This window comes from Malus sylvestris, chromosome 4 (genome assembly GCF_916048215.2).
Source record: "Malus sylvestris chromosome 4, drMalSylv7.2, whole genome shotgun sequence".
Lineage (NCBI taxonomy): Eukaryota > Viridiplantae > Streptophyta > Magnoliopsida > Rosales > Rosaceae > Malus > Malus sylvestris.
In genome coordinates, this window is record NC_062263.1 from 22,208,378 (window position 1) to 22,227,538 (window position 19,161).

General features: G+C 36.9%; 3 protein-coding genes across 3 annotated transcripts in view; 2 read left to right on the forward strand and 1 right to left on the reverse strand.

The window, feature by feature from the left end:
* The window catches only part of LOC126618204 (F-box/LRR-repeat protein At3g58900-like), a 43,312-nt gene extending 29,314 nt beyond the window's left edge, over positions 1-13,998 (forward strand). Inside the window, exons 2-5 of the mRNA XM_050286275.1 lie at positions 6,413-7,032; positions 11,843-12,163; positions 12,547-12,726; positions 13,500-13,998. Of these exons, the coding sequence (XP_050142232.1) occupies positions 6,413-7,032; positions 11,843-12,163; positions 12,547-12,726; positions 13,500-13,793 (1,415 nt within the window). The 3' untranslated portion in view covers positions 13,794-13,998. The remainder of the gene's footprint in view (positions 1-6,412; positions 7,033-11,842; positions 12,164-12,546; positions 12,727-13,499) is intronic.
* On the forward strand, positions 276-1,701 carry LOC126617903 (uncharacterized). The gene is made up of 3 exons (XM_050285990.1): positions 276-351; positions 925-989; positions 1,185-1,701. The coding sequence occupies exons 2-3, from the start codon at positions 957-959 to the stop codon at positions 1,545-1,547; spliced, it is 396 nt and encodes a 131-aa protein (XP_050141947.1). The 5' UTR covers positions 276-351; positions 925-956; the 3' UTR covers positions 1,548-1,701.
* A 3,239-nt stretch (positions 13,999-17,237) lies between the features above and the next one.
* Positions 17,238-19,131, reverse strand: LOC126617897 (reticulon-like protein B12). Its single transcript, XM_050285986.1, has 4 exons — positions 18,866-19,131; positions 18,379-18,559; positions 17,841-18,052; positions 17,238-17,740 (listed from the first exon to the last, which is right to left on the reverse strand). Exons 1-4 carry the CDS (start codon positions 18,930-18,932, stop codon positions 17,571-17,573), a joined length of 630 nt encoding a protein of 209 aa, XP_050141943.1. The 5' UTR covers positions 18,933-19,131; the 3' UTR covers positions 17,238-17,570.
* Positions 19,132-19,161: the final 30 nt, after the last annotated feature.

The window sequence follows — 19,161 nt, forward strand, 5'->3', positions numbered from 1 at the left end:
CCGCATCTTATTCGTGAAAACAGTATAAGTTCTTATTCATGTGCAATATGAAGTAACTGAGAAACATTTTGACTTTCATTTTTTGACAAATTAGTGATGATATATAATCTGGATTGTGATAATTATGTGCCCTTTCTCGCTAATTAAGATTTTTTGTGGAAAAATTGGCAGGCTCTGTACAAGGAAGGTTCCACGCGAACACTAATATTGGATAACATTCGGAACTTGAGCATACATTGTGAGAGCTTGAATAACAAGCTTGTTCCTGCTGTGGTCTCTCTTCTTAGGAGAATGCCTAATCTGAACATTTTCTGCATAAAGACTAGATGCCACAGATTGACGCCTAGAACAGTAAGTTAAAGTCTATGTTGCCTATTAATCTCCCTTCGCGCACACAACACACTTTTTTTTTTTGCTAATTTGTAGAATCATTTTCTTATAATTTAGGGCAACTTTATTTAATCCAAACAATTTCTTGAGAAAACTTTCCTATTGAAAGAATGAAAACTCAAAATTTAACCTAGATTAAATGACAGCAAAAGGGTTAGCTAGTTTCTTTTTATGTTCTATTTTTTATGTAGCGATTTATTGTCAACAGGGGGTATTGTTTGACCGTAGTACTAGTGGCCGAACTTGTTTTCCAAGTAAGTTGATTTTGAGAGACTCCACTTACAAGCTAGAGAACCATAGTACTAGTTGCCATAAGACAACCACTATGACGCTGCTATATCCAGAAACTCAACATAGTCATCACTTATCTCGAACTAAAAATCCTATATGATACTTATAAGGAAAATAAGTTAGAACAAATCAAATAATAGTCTATAACTTTGTGTTTTGCGGGTCTTCAAATGAGATATGAATACAATTTTGGAGCTTGATTTCAAATTTATTTGTTTTTCATGAAACATGTTTGACAACCAGCTGTATGCGTAACATCATCTAAATGTTCGGCAATGTGCTATCGTAAACCCTTCGGGCATATAATGGTATTAGTTTTGTAATATATTGGTGTAACTTACATTTTTTTTACATTTCCATTTAGTGGGGTTGGGTCAATAACATATGAAGTTGGTGAATTATGGAATAGTTGGGTTAAGAAAAGTCGCACAAAAGTCAATTTGTTTTTTAATTACTTTGTATTTATTTGGTGGTTTTGAATTAATTTGTTTTTATGTCTTTAGGCAAGTCGCTTTGGTAATGAGTACTGGAAACTGCAAAACCTTGCTTTTATACACCAGCTTAAGGAGGTAAGCATAGAGAACTCCTATGGGTCTAATGAAATCGAGTTTGCAAGGTATATTCTCGAGCATGCTCAAAATTTGAAGAAAATGGTCATTGTTCATCGTGATCAAAATGCTCCATCAAAAGTGGCTGGGATGATGAGTAGGAGCAAGATGATATCCGCTGCTTCAGTTCTCATTCGGCAGAACCCAAAGCACTTCTACACTATCACTTATTATGGTCCTGGGATCTCACATTGCGATTTTGATATCTCAGATAGTGATTCGAAGAGCTCAGATAGAGATTCTGACTTTCAGAGTTAAATTCTTAAGCACGTAAAGGGATTTCTGGGATCTAAAGGGAAGAATGTTTGATATTTAAAAAAGAAAATATTGTTTATAGAGTTAAACCTATTTGACATGGCATTGCTGCAATATTTCTTGGGTAATATCTTCCTTGCAATTTGCTTAACCCAAACCTAATTGTCTTGCAAGGCACAAAAATTAATAATTTGGGATCCGAAAAGGAATCTAGAGCTCGTATTCCTTCTTTCATCATTTATCTCATATTCCTTTATATCTCACCAACAAAAAACTAAAAACTATTATATATATATATATATATATACACACACTAGTATATGCCCACACACAAAGTGTGTTTGAAATTTTTTACTTTTATTTTTTAAATTGAATGAGATAGGAAGAAGTGAGAGACCGTGAGAGTGGGGAAAGAGAGAGAGAGCGGTTTATTTTTGTATTTTTTTTTTTAAGATTAGAGATGATAAAATCTCATGTAGATGAGGCTTAAACAAAAAACAGCAGAATTATGTTATGTGAAATTACATTACTATCTTTAACTTTTTTGTTGTGATAGAAGATAAATATGTTTTTCCACCCTCTTTTGGTTGACAAAAAGGGTTTCATTAATATGTAGTTTAGATATATACAAATATATTCTATTTTAAAGAGAAGAGAAATTAGGAAGTGCCACACAATTGGCCAACCACTAATTCGGTATCAAACTTAAAACAAATATAATACGTTGAATTTGAGAAATTTCAGTTACAAATGAAGAGAAATGTCATTAAATTTAGTACTAGTTGGTAATAAAAACAAAAAATTAAGAACAAAATAATTATCAAACAGACAATTAGAGTTATAGGAGTGAATGGGACAGTAAAGAGGTTCGACGAATTGAATCAGTAGAATGAATTGAGTCAGTGGGTCAATAAAACCTCAAGGCTATATGCTGGTAATTCCAATTTGAGATCCCGAGCCTCTACCTTTAGACTTTGTTCATTTACTTGATTTTCACTGTATCTAAGTCAATATTTTAAGACTTTGCTGGTAATTCCAATGAACTTCCATCGATTTATTTAAAATCTTGATAGAATACACCTGTATTTGTAAATATACATCTCTCTTAGAAAGGATTTTACCTCTCTACAAAACTCTTAACTTATTTATCCTTTTTGTAGACTCTTTTAGGGAGTATAATTGGACTTTAAAGAATTTTAGACTTATTTATCCTGTTTGTAAACTCTTTTAGGGAGTATAATTGAAGTTTAAATACTTTTGAAAGAATTTACAAATCTAAATGTACTCAATTAAGATTTTAAAAAAGTTTATAAAACTCGATAGAAAATCGAGTGTAATCATTTCGGATTTTAAAATTCAATTAGGATTTTATTTTAAAAATGAAGGGTTATAATGGATTTTAAGGATTTTAAAGGGATTTGGGTAAATCAGGCATATTTTTCTAAGATTTCTAATGAATTCATGTAAAAATCACACCGAGTCTAACTACATTAAAGTTGAAAATCAAAGTACACATAACAAACGAACGAACAAGCAAATAAAATTCACATGATGTATATGGATGAACATTAAGTTGAAAATCAGATTACGCATAATGGACAAGTGAACTAACAATAAACTGATTACAAAACTAAAAATAATTTTGAAAACAAACAATCAATACTACATTGTTTATAGAGTTAAACCTATTTGACATGGCATTTCTGCAATATTTCTTGTGTAATATCTTCCTTGCAATTTGCTTAACCCAAACCTAATTGTCTTGCAAGGCACAAAAATTAATAATTTGGGATCCGAAAGGGAATCAAGAGCTCGTATTCCTTCTTTCATCATTTATCTCATATTCACTTCTCCATCATTTCTCTTATATTTCTTTATATCTCATAAAAAAAAAAAAAAAAAAAAAAAAAACTGAAAACTATTATATATATATATATATGCCCATGTCACATCCCCGCCCGGGGTAGACCACTTCTCGGGCCCGCTCTATCACCATAGCACAATATTGTCCGCTTTAGGCTTACCATTCCCTCACGGTTTTGTTTTTGGGAACTCACGAGCAACTTCCTAGTGGGTCACCCATCCTGGGAGTGCTCTGGCCTCCTTCTCGCTTAACTTCGGAGTTCCTATGGAACCCGAAGCCAGTGAGATCTCAAAAAGCCTCGTGCTAGGTAGGGATGAGAATATACATTTAAGGACCACTCCCCTGGGCGATGTTGGATGTCACAATCCACCCCCCTTAGGGGCCCGACGTCCTCGTCGACACACTTCTGGCCAGGGATTGGCACTGATACCATTTTTTACATCCCGACCCGGGGCAGACCACTTCCCGGGCCCGCTCTACCACCATAGCACGATATTGTCCGCTTTGGGCTTACCATTCCCTCACGGTTTTGTTTTTGGGAACTCACGAGCAACTTCCCAATGGGTCACCCATCCTGGGAGTGCTCTGGCCTCCTTCTCACTTAACTTCGGAGTTCCTATGGAACCCTAAGCCAGTGAGCTCCCAAAAGACCTCATGCTAGGTAGAGATGAGAATATACATTTAAGGATCACTCCCATGGGCGATGTGGGATGTCACAGCCCACATACAAAGTATGTTTGAAATTTTTTACTTTTAATTTTTTAAATTGAAGGAGATATGAAGAAGTGAGAGACCGTGAGAGTGGGGAGAGGGTTTTTTTTTTTTTTTTTTTTTTTTAGATTAGAGATGATAAAATCTCATATAGATGAGACTTAAACAAAAACAGCAAAATTATGTTTTGTGAAATTACGTTACTGTCTTTAACTTTTATGTTGTGAAAGAAGACAAATATGTTTTTCCACCATCTTTTGGTTAACAAAGAGAGTTTCATTAATATGTAGGGGGTGTATTCAATTAGGATTTTAAGTGATTCTCTGAAATTTAATGTGTATTCAATCAGGATTTTAAGATAGTTTACTAAAATCCTTAGAAATCTAGGTGTATTCAATTAGAATTTTAAAGAAGTTTATAATATTCCAGGTGTATTCAATTAGAATTTGAATTTAAAGAATTTGAGAAAGTTGAGGAATTAGAGGGAATTAGAGAGATTTTGTAGTGTATTTAAGTATCCACAAATCTCACCACTTTCCATGAGATTTCGAGGGAATTGAATTAAAATTTTACATAGAATCTCTACAAATCAGTTAAACTCCATAAAAATCTATGGATTTATAAATCCATTAAAATCTCTCAAATTCTCAATTGAATACACCCCTCATAGTTTAGATATATACAAATATATTCTATTTTAAAGGGAAGATAAATTAGGAAGTGCCACACAATTGGCCAACCACTAATTCGGTATCAAACTTAAAACAAATATAATACGTTGAACTTGAGAAATTTCAGTTACAAGTGAAGAAAATGACACTAAATTGTAGTACTTGTTGGTCATAAAAACAAAAAATTAAGAAAAAATAATTATCAAACAGACAATTAAAGTTATAGGAGTGAATGAGACAGTAAAGAGGTTCGACAAATTGAATCAGTAGAATGAATTGAGTCAGTGGGTCAATAAAACCTTAAGGCTATATGATGGTAATTCCAATTTGAGATCCCGAGCCTCTACCTTTAGACTTTGTTCATTTACTTGTATTTCGCTGTATCTAAGTCAACATTTTAAGACTTTGTTGGTAATTCCAATGAACTTCCATAAATTTATTTAAAATCTTGATAGCATACACTTGTATTTGTAAATATACATCTCCCTTAAAAAGGGTTTTACCCCTCCCGACAATACTCTTACCTCATTTATCCTTTTTGTAGACTCTTTTTAGGGAGTATAATTGGAGTTTAAAGAATTTTAGACTTATTTATCATGTTTGTAAACTCTTTTAGGGAGTATAATTGAAGTTTAAATAATTTTGAAAGAATTTACAAATCTAAATGTACTCAATTAAGATTTTAAAAAAGTTTATAAAACTCGATAGAAAAGCGAGTGTAATCATTTCGGATTTTAAAATTCAATTAGGATTTTATTTTAAAAATGAAGGGTTATAATGGATTTTAAGGATTTTGAAGGGATTTGGGTAAATCAGGCATATTTTGCTAAGATTTCTAATGAATTCATGTAAAAATCACACGGAGTTTAACTACATTAAAATTGAAAATCAGAGTACGCATAACAAACGAACAAACAAGCGAATAAAATTCACATGATGTATATGGAACAACATTAAGTTGAAAATCAGATTACGCATAACCAATTAATGAACTAACAAAAAATAAATTGATTACAAAACTAAAAATATTTTTGAAAACAAACAATCAGTACTACAAAGATTCGCCAAAAAAGCTACATAACTCGTAAGGCTATGTGACAAACTTATTCTAAATTGAATTACAAAACATGCTATTTATAGATAATTAAATCTTTAATGGTCAATGAATACAAAATCATATCAAATCCTAAACTTACAAAAAAAACCCAAACAACTAAATATACGGAATATACTAATATTTTGGAACACCGCCTATATATAGGCATAAGCAAACAGAACCACGGCCCGGCTCGTTGACGACTCCATAGCCGAAGAAGAAGTGATTCAGCTACTACCATACCACCTGTAAGTGATTTGTGTGCAGAAGATCCGATTTTCTGAAAAGTTCGATTTCAACTTCGGTTTCAATTTCGAATTTCTCTCTAATTGTACGCTTTTCGTTGCCAGAAGCATGTTGATTTCGCTAGGGGTTTTCTGAAATTAGTTGATAGTGGTAGTGCCGGGAAAGTGTTTGATAGAATGCCTCTGTGGGAACTTAATTAGGTATTTGATAAATTGTTGCATATGTTGGTTGCAGGAAAGGATTATCATGGGGCACAATCATACGCCCCCGGCATCTGTAGGCTGTGAAGCTGAAGGAATTTCCTCTGAAAGTGGAGTAGACAGATTTAGTGATCTTCCGGACGAAGTTGCTCATCATATTCTTTCCTTGCTTAATTTCAGAGACCTCACTCGAGTGGGTGCTCTGTCCAAAAGATGCAGACAATTTCATCTGTCGGTTCCGGTAGTGGATTTTGGTACAGTTTGGTGGAAAGATGTAAAACAAGTGGATTTAGCGAGGCTGGTGACTACTTTTGATAGATACTTGCATCTTCGTGGACATAACAGGATGCAACGAGTCCGCATCGGCTTGAGATTGTCTACAAGCGAAGAAGAGGAGAATGTTTCTGATGATCATTCTCAAGTGGTACTCAACTGGATTCGTACTGCAGTGAGGTGTAATGTTGAAGAGCTTGATCTCTTTCTCGAACACTCTGTTACTAGTACTTTTTCGTTGCCATCTTCTATCTTCCATTCTCAATCCTTGCGCTCTCTATCGGTATCCATGGATATATTCGAGTCACAGGTTGTTGAAGCGCCGTCTCTATACTTTTCTAGTAATCTGCGTTACTTATCATTGAGTTTTGTTAAAATAGTAGATGAGGGTCTTTTCAAATGGATCTCATGCTGCTGTAAATGGATCTCATCCTTAAGTCCTTACCTTTTTGTGTTGGTAATGGATGAGTTAACAGGACATATTCAAGGTGATATTCCTTGGTGTATGCTTTTCGCAGACGATATAGTGTTGATAGATGAAACTCAGGAAGGGGTAAATGCAAAGCTTAACCTTTGGAGAGAAGTGTTGGAATCTAAAGGTCTTCGCCTAAGCCGATCAAAGACAGAATATATGGAGTGCAAGTTCAGTGCAAATGGAGGCCAAAACGAGTTAGGGGTGAGGATCGGAGATCAAGAAATACCAAAGAGCGACCGTTTTCGTTACCTAGGATCTATCTTGCAAAAGAACGGAGAATTAGATGGAGATCTCAACCATAGAATACAAGCTGGATGGATGAAGTGGAAGAGTGCATCCGGCGTGTTGTGTGACCGCCGTATGCCACTGAAGCTCAAGGGAAAATTTTATAGGACGGCAATAAGGCCGGCGATGCTGTATGGCACAGAATGTTGGGCGGTGAAGCATCAACACGTACACAAAATGGGTGTAGCGGAGATGAGGATGCTTCGTTGGATGTGTGGGCACACGAGAAAGGATAAGATTAGGAATGAGGATATCCGGGGTAAAGTAGGAGTAGCCGAAATTGAAGGAAAGATGAGAGAAAATCGGTTACGGTGGTTTGGACATGTGCAAAGAAGGCCTACTGACGCTCCGATTAGAAGATGCGACTATGGGACAGAGGTTCAGGGCCGAAGGGGTAGAGGAAGACCTAGGAAAACTTTGGAAGAGACCCTAAGAAAAGACTTAGAGTACTTGGATCTAACGGAGGACATGACACAGGACAGAACACAATGGCGTTCTAAGATTCATATAGCCGATCCCACTCAGTGACTTGGATTTTCCAAGTCTCCAACCGAGAAGTTTTCCTCACTCGGGAAATTAAGGGAACACTACCTCAACCTATATGCTCCACTCACAAAGCTTTAACATACAAGCTTCAACAAAAGAAAATTCAAAGAACTTAGCGAAGAAGGCTTTGGTGTATTTAACACAATACGTTGAAATGAAGGAAAGCTTATTTATTGATATCCCCGATAAGTTACAAATATGTACATATACTTGAGTCAAAATAAACAAACAAGAGGGAGCCTTCACAAAGGTTGCTTAGGAGAAGTCTCAGCAGTCGGTAGAGCCCCAGAAAGAGAAGGCACCGGAGGGGGATCATTCGGAGCCTCAGTATTGGACAAAACCCTAGAAGGAGGAGGCATCAGAGATTGATCATTTGGAGCTTCATTACGCGGTACAGCCCCAGAAGACGAAGGCAATAAATGCCTTTGGAACAAACCCACAAATCTCTAATGATCAAGTAAAACCTGACCATCAGATTCCTTCATCTGGTCAAGCTTCCTCTTCATGTTTGTAGCATAGTCATGTGCGAGCCGGTGCAACTGTTTATTCTCATGCTTGAGCCCTCTAATCTCCTGTTTGAGACTCATCACTTCAGCCGCCAATGATTCAACTTGGCGGGTTCGAGCAAATAGGCGTTGGGCCATATTAGACACAGAACCTGCACACTGAACACTGAGAGCCAGAGAATCCTTAACAGACAACTCATCAGACCGTTTGGAAAGTAGTCTGTTATCTTTGGGAGTGAGAAGGTTCCTGGCCACTACCGCAGCGGTCATATCATTCTTCATCACGGAATCCCCAACGGTAAGAGGACCAGTAGGGGAGACGAAGGATGGGCGCCATATGTTGTCTGGAGAAGGCGGGGCTGCCTCTTCAACAAGGTTCAAGTCAAAACGACGGTCGGAGGGGCCAGACATTTTCAAAGGTGTTGAAGAGAGAAGAGGTCGGACAAATCAAGATCTTAGAAGTGCAAGAATGGAGCTTCTACTGGTGGATATTCAAGTGTGCTTTGGAACTTAATGTCAGCCCCTATAAAAATCTGCACTCGACGAAGCTTCAGAAATCGAAGAGGCGCCTGCTCAGAAATCGAAGAGGCGTTTGCTTTCTCAAAAGCTGGGCTGCTCAGAGATTCTGAAAAGCTGGGCTGCTCAAAGACCACAAAGGCCGATCTCAGAAATCGAAGAGGCTTGCTTTCTCAAAAGCTGGGCTGCTCAGAGACCACGAGGGCCGATTTCAGAAATCGAAGAGGCATCTACTTTTCCAGCCTTGTCAGCACCTGTCACACGCACACTCAGCTTTGCGGAAATTATGGGCATTCTGTCGAAGATTTCTGGGGAAGTAGAAAGCACATGAATCGTACTGTTCAATCACCCACTTCCCACACGCAACAGTAGCTCATGGGTACCACAGATAACTTTGCCAAAGTTCTCTGACAAAGTTGAGACACGTGAAGCTTGCAGCTCCCACTACATCGCTCTGACCAAGAAGGGTAAAAGAATTGCAAAGAAACAACACTAACAAAGTTTAGACACATAAATTTTGAAGGTCTAGCTACCATATTATTACCCACAAGGGTAAAGGAACGGTACCACTGCTGGATAATTGGAAAGTCCCGGTGTGTCAACCTCTGTGCTTCGTGGCAAGGTAGACTAGCAAACATGCCCAACCTTTACTCACATTCGAGAAAACACTCCTAACAAGATTGCTTGCTCCAAAATCGAAGAGGCACCGCCCTCCGAATCTCGAGAGCCAGACTCCCAACATGATTACTTTCTCAAAAATCGAAGAGACACCGCTCTCCGAAGCTCGAGAGCCAGACCCCCAGCAGGATTGCTTTCTCAAAAATCGAAGAGGCATCGTTCTCCGAATCTCGAGAGCCAGACCACCGACAGGTCTGTAATCTTCACACGCAACATCAGCTTTCCAGATACCACAAACCACTTTTTCAAAGTGCTCTGACAGAGTTAAAACATGTGAAGCTGGCAGCTCCCACTACCGTGCTATAACCAAGCAGGGTAAAGGAATAGCATTATTACTTGATGTTAGGGAGACTCCTATATATGTCGACTTCCATCCCTAACGGACAGGCAGACCTGCAAAAATGCTCAACCCTTTCTCTTATCTGAGAGAGCACTCCCAACAAAGCCTTTCGAAATATTCAGCTTTTTTTCCCCCCGATAATACCTCTGTGAACAAGCTATACTAGAGCAAGAATATATCATATCATCAGGGTTAAAAGCAAGAGTATCCCATATCATGCTTTTTCCCTGTCTTTTCCTTTGGCCTTGTTCTTACCTGCAAGACAAGGAGAAAGAGAGCAATCAGTCAGCACTTGGAATCAAGCTTCCAGCCAGGAACTGACTGCCTGGAACCCCTTACCTGATTACTTACCTGGCATTGCTCTCGAGTACTCATCTTCAACATCTTATGCTTCCAGGGAAGATACCGCATCTGCCTGAGGAACAGATAGGGCAAGTGAGAAGGATACAAGGAAGCATGTGGAGACAAGCGTAACAGCACACGTGCCGATACATCCACTACTCTATCAAAAGCAAAAGTATCCCATATCAGCAGGGTCGAACGTACTCTAGATTTGATGGACTTGTTTTGACCCTCAAATTCTTCAGTCGGCCTTATACTCTGGAGGAAACCAGAAAACCCTCCAGCCCAGTTCAAGAATAAGCCTGTGGAAAGTTACTTCTTCAAAAGCAAAAGTATCCCATATCATCTCTCCTCATTTTTCTTCTCTTTATCCTCCATGCTGCCTGCAAGATAGGGAGAATGTGAACAATCAGCCGGAGCTCTGATTGCTTACCTTGTCTGTCACCTCTTTCAGCAGATCCCCCAGCTCGGCGACTTGGGGGACTCCTACTACATGGTTTGTATCTCGCTTGACCAAGCATGAAACTACAAGTAAGCTTCAAGTGAAATTGATACATTACCTTGTGCATCTCCACCAGTTACAGATACCACCCCTGGATGGAGGAAGAGTACTTCCAGAGAAGATGCCACATCTACCTATGAGACAGATAAGGCAAGTCAAGACGATACCACACTCCGGTACTTAGAAGTTTCGTGGCTACGAGATCATTCTCCCACAATTTTTCCTAATGTCATTTGTACTAAATCATTCACTTGTACTCACTAAAGGAGAGCTTGAACCTATGTACTTGTGTAAACCCTTCACAATTAATGAGAACTCCTCTATTCCGTGGACGTAGCCAATCTGGGTGAACCACGTACATCTTGTGTTTGCTTTCCTATCTCTATCCATTTATATACTTATCCACACTAATGACCGGAGCAATCTAGCGAAGATCACAAAAAGTGACCGTTTTCGCTACCTAGGATCTATCTTGCAAGAGAACGGAGAATTAGATGGAGATCTCAACCATAGAATACAAGCTGGATGGATGAAGTGTAAGAGTGCATCCGGCGTGTTGTGTGACCGTCGTAGGCCACTGAAGCTCAAGGGAAAATTTTATAGGACGGCAATAAGGCCAGCGATGTTGTATGGCACAGAATGTTGGGCGGTGAAGCATCAACGTACACAAAATGGGTGTAGCGGAGATGAGGATGCTTCGTGGGATGTATGGGCACACGAGAAAGGATAAGATTGAGAATTAGGATATCCGAGGTAAAGTAGGAGTAGCCAAAATTGAAGGAAATATGAGAGAAAATCGGTCCCGGTGGTTTGGACATGTGCAAAGAAGGCCTACTGACGCTCCGGTTCGAAAATATGACTACGGGACAGAGGTTCGGGGCCGAAGGAGTAGAGGAAGACCTAGGAAAACTTTGGAAGAGACCCTAAGAAAAGACTTGAGTACTTGGATCTAACGGAGGACATGACACAAATGAGCGCAATGGTGTTCTAGGATTCATAGAGCCGACCCCACTTAGTGGGAAAAGGCTTTGTTGTTGTTGTTGAAAGTTCATCTTTGGAATCCTTTTCAATGATGGTGACGTCCATCTTAGTATATCTGGTGAGAAACTTGAAAATATAGTAATGGCATGGAGTGGTTGCTTTGTACCAGTAGACAGCAGCGCATCATTGAAGATTTTTGCTCCAAATCTTAAAAATCTGAAATGGGACGGCAATTTAAGAAATAGCCAAGATCTGGGAAAATTAAAGAGTTTGGAAAAAGTTGAGATTTGTTTAAAGCCCCAGAAAAATGAGTTTGGCAAAGTAGTTGAGGTTCTTTGCTGTATATGCTCGGCAAAAGTTCTTATTATACACGCGAAGATCGTCAAGGTAAAGTTTACATATCCTTCTGACCTTTTTGTGTAAAAAAAAAAAAAAAAAAAAAAAAAAAAAAAAAACTATACATAATCTTGTGACTTGTAAGTTTTCACTTTTCGATTATGGAGATTGCATTCTTATTGTGAATATTTGTTGTGATATATGTGAGACTTACTGGGGAAATGTGAGTTCTTATTTATGTTGCAACATCCGTTTTAGTTCCATCTATGTATATATGTGTGTGTGTGTGTGAATATATTTTCTGTCCAATGAAGGAACCTACAGAGCATTTGAAATTATTTTTTTGACAAATTAATGGTTGTATTAATCTAAATTGTGATAATTTTTGTGCTCTTTCTCACTGGTTAAGATTTTTTTTGTGGAAAAACTTGCAGGCTCTGTACAAGGAAGGCTTCACGCCAACACTAATATTGGATAATATTTGTAACTTGAGAATACATTGTGAGAGCTTGAATAACAAGCTTGTACCTGCATTGGTCTCTCTTCTTCGGAGAATGCCTAAGCTGAATATTTTGTGCATAAAGACTAGGTGTGAGAACTTGATTCCGAGAACAGTAAGTGAAAGTCTATGTTGCCTATTAATCTCCCTCGCATGCACACGAAACACATTTTTCTCGTGCTAATTTTTTCTTATAATTAGGGTAGCTTTATGTAAACCCAACAATCTCTTAAGAAAATCCTGCTACCTAGATCAAATTACAGCAAAAGGGTTAGCTAGTTTCTTTTTATGTTCCTATTTTTTTATGCAGTGAGGATTTGGGGTAAGTCGCACAATTAGGCAATCATAATAATTAGGTATTGAACTCGCAGTCCAAGTAAGTCAAACTTGAGATATCCCACTTACAAGTTAGAGAAGAATATCGTTAGACCGTAGTGCTATTGCCCATAAGACAAGCTAGTTTGAAAAAGACAACTCTGAAACTGCTATCAGCATTCAGAAAATCAACATAGTCATCACTTATCTCCAACTAAAATCCTAAGTGAGACTAATATACATCTCTGCACTAGCTTCACTACAGTGTAAAGATATACGTTAAGACAAATCAAATATATTCTCAAATTGTGTTTTGTGGGTCTTCAAATGAGATATGAATATAATTTTTGAGTTTGAGGTTAAATTTATGTGATTTTCATACGACATGTTTGAAAAATCAGCACTTATTGTGTAATGTAACATCTACTGATCATCAATATAGAGGTTCGGCAGTGTGCTACCGTACATCCTTCTTCGGGTGTAAGTAACGGGGTTATGTTTTTATTTGGTAATTTTGAAATAATTTTCTTTTTCTTTTTGGCACAACAAATTCATTTGTTTTTATGTTTTCAGGCAAGTCACTTTGGTAATGAATACTGGGAACGGCAGAACCTTGCTTTCATTCATCAGCTTGAGGAGGTAAGCATAGAGAATTCCTATGGATCTAATGAAATCGAGTTTGCAAGATATATTCTCGAGCATGCTCAAAATTTGAAGAAAATGGTCATTGTTCATCGGGATGATGATGCTCCATCGAAAGTTGCTGGGATGGTGAGTAGGAGCAAGATCATTTCCACTGCCTCGGTTCTCATTCGGCAGGATCCACACCAGATTTACAAATTTCGTTGTCAGAGTTCAATGTTTTAGCAAACAAGAGGTTTCTTGGGATCGAAAAGGAAGAATGTTTATTTATTTTTAAAATAAAAAACCAATATGCATGTCTTTAACAGTTTGGACGAGTATAAATTAAACTCAAGATGCAACTAGCAATCAGGTTTTGAAATCAAACCTCAAGATTGGATTACAGCTCTCATGTTGCATTACATTAATTGACAGGATTTTTCTCTGCTAATATCTCCTTGCAATTTGCTTCACATAAACTGTCTAGCAAGGCAACTTGCTAATGTAATTAGTAGCAATGGACTTGTCATAATATTCATAGTGGAAACGGTTTTATCCACTAAAGCAGTAGCAACCGGTAGAATCAAAGCTAATGTAATTAGTAAATACATATAATATGCTCTATTCTTCCTTGTCTCCAACATTTTTTCGCATGACTACCAATTCCTTTCAATTGAAGAAATGCACTACTTGAACACATCAAGAATATAATGCCCAAGTTAATAGCAAAAAAATATCAATAAGAATGGCATTTTATCATGAAGGACAACTCCAACCTTCAAAGGGGCAGCACAAAAGTCATTCATGGAAATTCACCGGAACTCGGAGGGTCAGTTAACCCCCCTTGCCCCTTAATGGATCCGCGGGTGGATGCAGTGCATGAGAGAGGGTGAATTCATTGTGCTTTCATATTTATTACTGAAAATATAACTTTAGCCCTTAAAACTCAAGTTTCTTTACATAAAATCCGACATAGTCTTTTTATTTGAATAAAACCCAATGACTAGGCTCCACATAAGCAAATTCATTAATTTTGTTTGCTTTTACACATTTTGCATTTTTCAGATGCCTAAAATACCCCTAATTACAGTTTTGATGTAGACATTTAATTCTATGCAGATTTGAAGGGAGAGATTAATGAAAAAAATGTATTGATGTTTATAATCATTGCATTAATATATCAAAACAAATTGTATGTTAAGGTAAAAAAGAACTAATAATGTTATACTTTCCTTAAGATTTTGTAATTTTTTTTAAAATTTGCATAAAATTAGACAATTTTAATTTAATCTTGTCATTTTCTTACCAAATGAAAATCTGAAAGAGCACTATAAAATAATTTACCTATATTTAAAAAATATAGGTAAATTATTTGGACATGTGTATTAGTAATAAATTTGCCCTATATATGTAATGATACACGCAAAATAATTAACTCTAGGGTACCCTCTTGGATGATTGTATGTTGTCTTCTTGACATTAATAAAATTGCTATCGTTTCAACTCAAAAAAAAAAAACTTATAAAATAAAAAATGTTATTTGATTCAAAATAAATTCATCCATATTTTATATAATAATATAGGTAAATTATTGCACACATATATATTAGTAGTAAAATGTGCCCAATATACATAATAATACATGAAAATAATTCACCTACAAATAAGGAAATTTGATTAAAAAAATAAAATATCTACTACTTTTTGTTTATGAACTTCAATTTTTTTTTATATTACAAACATAATGTACCTACAATATAATTTACCTATTGTTTAATCTTATAAGAAAATAATGCATCTACTGTTTTATTTTTTATTTTTTTTGTCGAATATGTACTGTTTTATTTTAATGGAGATAATTTGTCTTGGTTTAGTTTTTACGAAATAATTTAGGCACTATTTAACTTTACCAAAATAATGGAGCTACTATTTTAATTTACCTACAAAATAAATGCTATTTGATTCAAAATTAATTTTCTTCTATTTTACATATAAATATAGATAAATTATTTTTAACAAGCATATATGATAACAAACAAAAAATGCCTAATGTATGTAATAATCTAGGTAAAATAATTTACCTACAACATAAAAGAATATTAATTGGTTCTTTGTTGTTTTTATCAAATAATATTATTATTTGATGCAAAATAACTAATTGTACAAAGGATTTTTTTTTCCATACGAAAAATGTGCCCATAATTGTTTATGAACATGACTAAATGTATGTATGTATATATGTATATATATATATATATATATTCCTAATATTTATCATACAAGAAAGGTAAAATTTCCATATGGGGTTAATTGCTAATCATAATTAGGGTGCGTAATAATATTTATTGACATAATTAGAGTTTTGTGGCATAAGTTGTAAATATGTGATAATAATTGGTTACATATTTGTCTACATGGTACTCTATTTGAAATTTAGGTTTTATTTGGATGTTTAATATTATGTGGGTTTTTGTTTGGAAAATAGGAGTTTCAAAGGTTTTTATTTGGATGTTTAGTATTTTGTATTTTTGTAAATTGTGTTTTAATTATGTATTTGGGTTAGGACTTGATGATTATTATTTATTGTATTGTAGTGGACTAGAAAGTAGTGTCAGTGTTTAATAGGCAGTTGGCTTGGCCTTTTAAAAGGCTAGAATTCTGGATGTTGAGGCAGATTATGTATTTGAATGAGTTTATGAACAAAGCTTGTTTTAATAAGTTGTTGCAAGTGTTTGTTTCAGTGGGAGTATTATCTCTAGTGGCTCCGACCACTGCCTTCAACAGTCGCTATCATGGCGCGCAAGCGTAAGCTCCCGACATCTCCAAGTTGTCAAGGTGAAGGAATTTGTTCTGAAAATGGAATAGACAGATTTAGTGTTCTTCCGGATGAAGTTGCTCATCATATTCTTTCCTTCCTCAATTTCAAAGACCTCACTCGAGTGGGGGCTCTGTCCAAAAGATGCAGACGATTTCATCTATCAGTTCCGGCGGTGGATTTTGGTTCAGACTGGAGGCCACGAACAAAAACCAACCAGTTTCGTGCGAGACTGATGAGTTCTTTTGATAGATACTTGCTTGATCGTGGTCATAACAGGCTGCAGCGCTTCCATGTTAGTTGGAAATTCTCTGCAGCAGAAAGAGTGAAGAAGCTTTGTGATGATGATTATCGAGTACACACGTGGATTCAAAGTGCAGTAAGGTGTAATGTTGAAGAGCTTCATATGTGTAACTTGACTGTACATTGTGCAAACTTGAATGATGACCTTGTTCCAGGAATGGTCTCGCTTCTTAGGGGCATGCCTAATCTTACTACTTTGTACATAAAGAACACTAGGCCTAGCTGGTTTCGGAGACAGATAACAGTAAGTGAATGTCTGTGTTGCCTATTGACCTCCCTCTCACGCACACAAACTCGGCAGACATAGTTTTCTTGTGCTAATTTCTTCAATCATTTGCTAACAAATTGCCTTTTATATATTTTCAGTCAACCGGCTTTGGTATGGAATACTGGAAACTGCAAAACCTGGCTTTCATTCTTCAGCTGGAGGAGGTAACCATAGAGAATTCCCATGGGTCTAATGATATCGAGTTTGCAAGATACGTCCTCGAGAATGCTCAAAATTTGAAGAAAATGGTCATTGTTCTTCGTGATAAGGATGAGCAAGAAAAAGCTGTAGTGGGGATGGTGAGTACAAGCAAGAAGGTTTCCACTGCACGGTTCTCATTCGAGTCGAAAAGAAACTCAGGATACATGTAAGACTCAACTCCTGGTATAAAACTCAGCATCAGATTACAAAAGCTCATGGTACTTTGACTGGACATTTTCTACAATTTCTCTCAGATACTATCTCCTTGCAACTTCACTCAAACCTAAATTGTCTTGCAAGGCACAAAAATTAAAACTTTGGGGAAGAAAGCGAAAGGGGGTATTATATAGTTTCGAAAAAAGAAAAAAAATCAAACCGCACTCGACACTTCGCCTTGGCACTCTCGTGACCTTAACCCGAAAGGAGAGGAGAGAAATCAACTTAGTTTCTTCTTCACCAAATCCTCGTTTTGAAATCTGCTTACATACTCATAATCTAGCTTAACATACAACTGCAGCAACTTCCTGTACCCCATCATCACATATTTGTCCACATAATCCTCACACCTCTCGTAGAGCGCCGGAATTGTTAGAATAATGACGAGACCTGCACATCGGAAAACAAAAACATAGATCAACTGACTAAAATTACGACATTTGAATCTAGTGATGGCTTCAATCCAATGGAAATGAAGATTTAGACTCACTGGTGTAGCTCAAAGTAAGGAAATCAGTCAAGCCGCCAACAAAGTAGATCACCAAGAGAGATGTAGCTACTTTGAAGAACAATCTCGAGTCCTTTCCCAGAGAAATATTTTGGAAACCCGAGAGCAAAGCGTTTAAACGAATGCGGATGAAAGATGCCATTTCGTTTGCCATTTCTTCCGATAAATGCAATTCAGGCAGGGGAGGAGCTGGTCTGTTTACAAAGTAGGGAACGTGAATTGAGAGTGGCAATGTTGACACATAAACATACGCTAGCCATTCCAAAATCTAAGACGGTGTTCTGATAGAATCAGCAAAACACGAAACATCCCGAGGAAGAAAAAAAATGCTACAAACCAGGATGTTTCGTGTTTTTCTTATAAGTTATAACGAAACCTGTTCGGGGTTCAGTTGTTTTCGATGAAGAACGATGAGTTTACATGAACTGAACAAATAATCAACCGATTTAACTACATAAATGTTACAATTCAGGAGAAGAAGCTCGGTTCAAATCAAGAAGCAACAAATTTTTGCGCTTACCGGTTAAGAACGGCGGCGGATTTAGCCCAGAGAAAGAGAGTTGTGATGAGGAGGAGAAGAACACTGGATGCAAGTGATAGCAGAGTGTAACCAGACTTCTCAAACACCAGCCAAACAGATAGAGTTACTAACAGTATCACCAAAGTCACATTCTTCTGCCTCCACAGAATCATGTCTGCAACTGTAAAAACCACAAAATCCGATCTCATCTAGATCAAAACTTTGTAAGGAATTGTGGATCAAATGCAAACCATCCCGTGTCGGGGAGAGATCATTATCATCTCTCCCTGAATTGCACCGAGGCCTTTCGAGATAAAACCGGCACACCTGATGCATAATGCATCTTAATTGCATACAGTACAACACCAGATATCAAAGTGAAATCGAACTACATTCATCGAGTCTATACTTAACTTTGAGAGCTCCAAAATACTGGATTAAAATTTTAATCACAATTTAAGTAGAATGATAAACAAATCAGACTTACCAAGACTTGCTCCAAGGATCTCGTGAAGGGTTCTCTGCCTGTTGAACAACCTTTCGGATGAACCCATTTTCCAAAAAAAATACAGCCTGGAATTCCAGTTTGGATCTCCAAGACACGAATAAAGATGTTGGCTTTGAGTTTTCAGATGATCCTTAGTAAAAGAGAAATAATGGGTTCCATGTATATATATTATATTATATATGTGTGTGTGTATATACGGACGAATGTTAAAAGTTGCGGGCGGTGGTGGTCAGAGACAGAGAGTCGTGGCATTCAGCTGAAAAACGTCTTCCCAT

What these genes read in the sequence shown, in the direction of transcription:
- LOC126617903 (XM_050285990.1), top strand. Translation starts at nt 957, where the DNA reads ATGTGCTATCGTAAACCCTTCGGGCATATAATG. An exon ending in AACCCTTCGGGCATATAATG is followed by an intron (nt 990 to 1,184) that starts GTATTAGTTTTG and finishes TTATGTCTTTAG; the next exon opens with GCAAGTCGCTTTGGTAATGA.
- LOC126617897 (XM_050285986.1), bottom strand. Translation starts at nt 18,932, where the DNA reads ATGGGTTCATCCGAAAGGTTGTTCAACAGGCAGAGAACCCTTCACGAG. An exon ending in GATCCTTGGAGCAAGTCTTG is followed by an intron (nt 18,560 to 18,865) that starts GTAAGTCTGATT and finishes TGGTTTTTACAG; the next exon opens with TTGCAGACATGATTCTGTGG. An exon ending in CCTTACTTTGAGCTACACCA is followed by an intron (nt 17,741 to 17,840) that starts GTGAGTCTAAAT and finishes TCCGATGTGCAG; the next exon opens with GTCTCGTCATTATTCTAACA.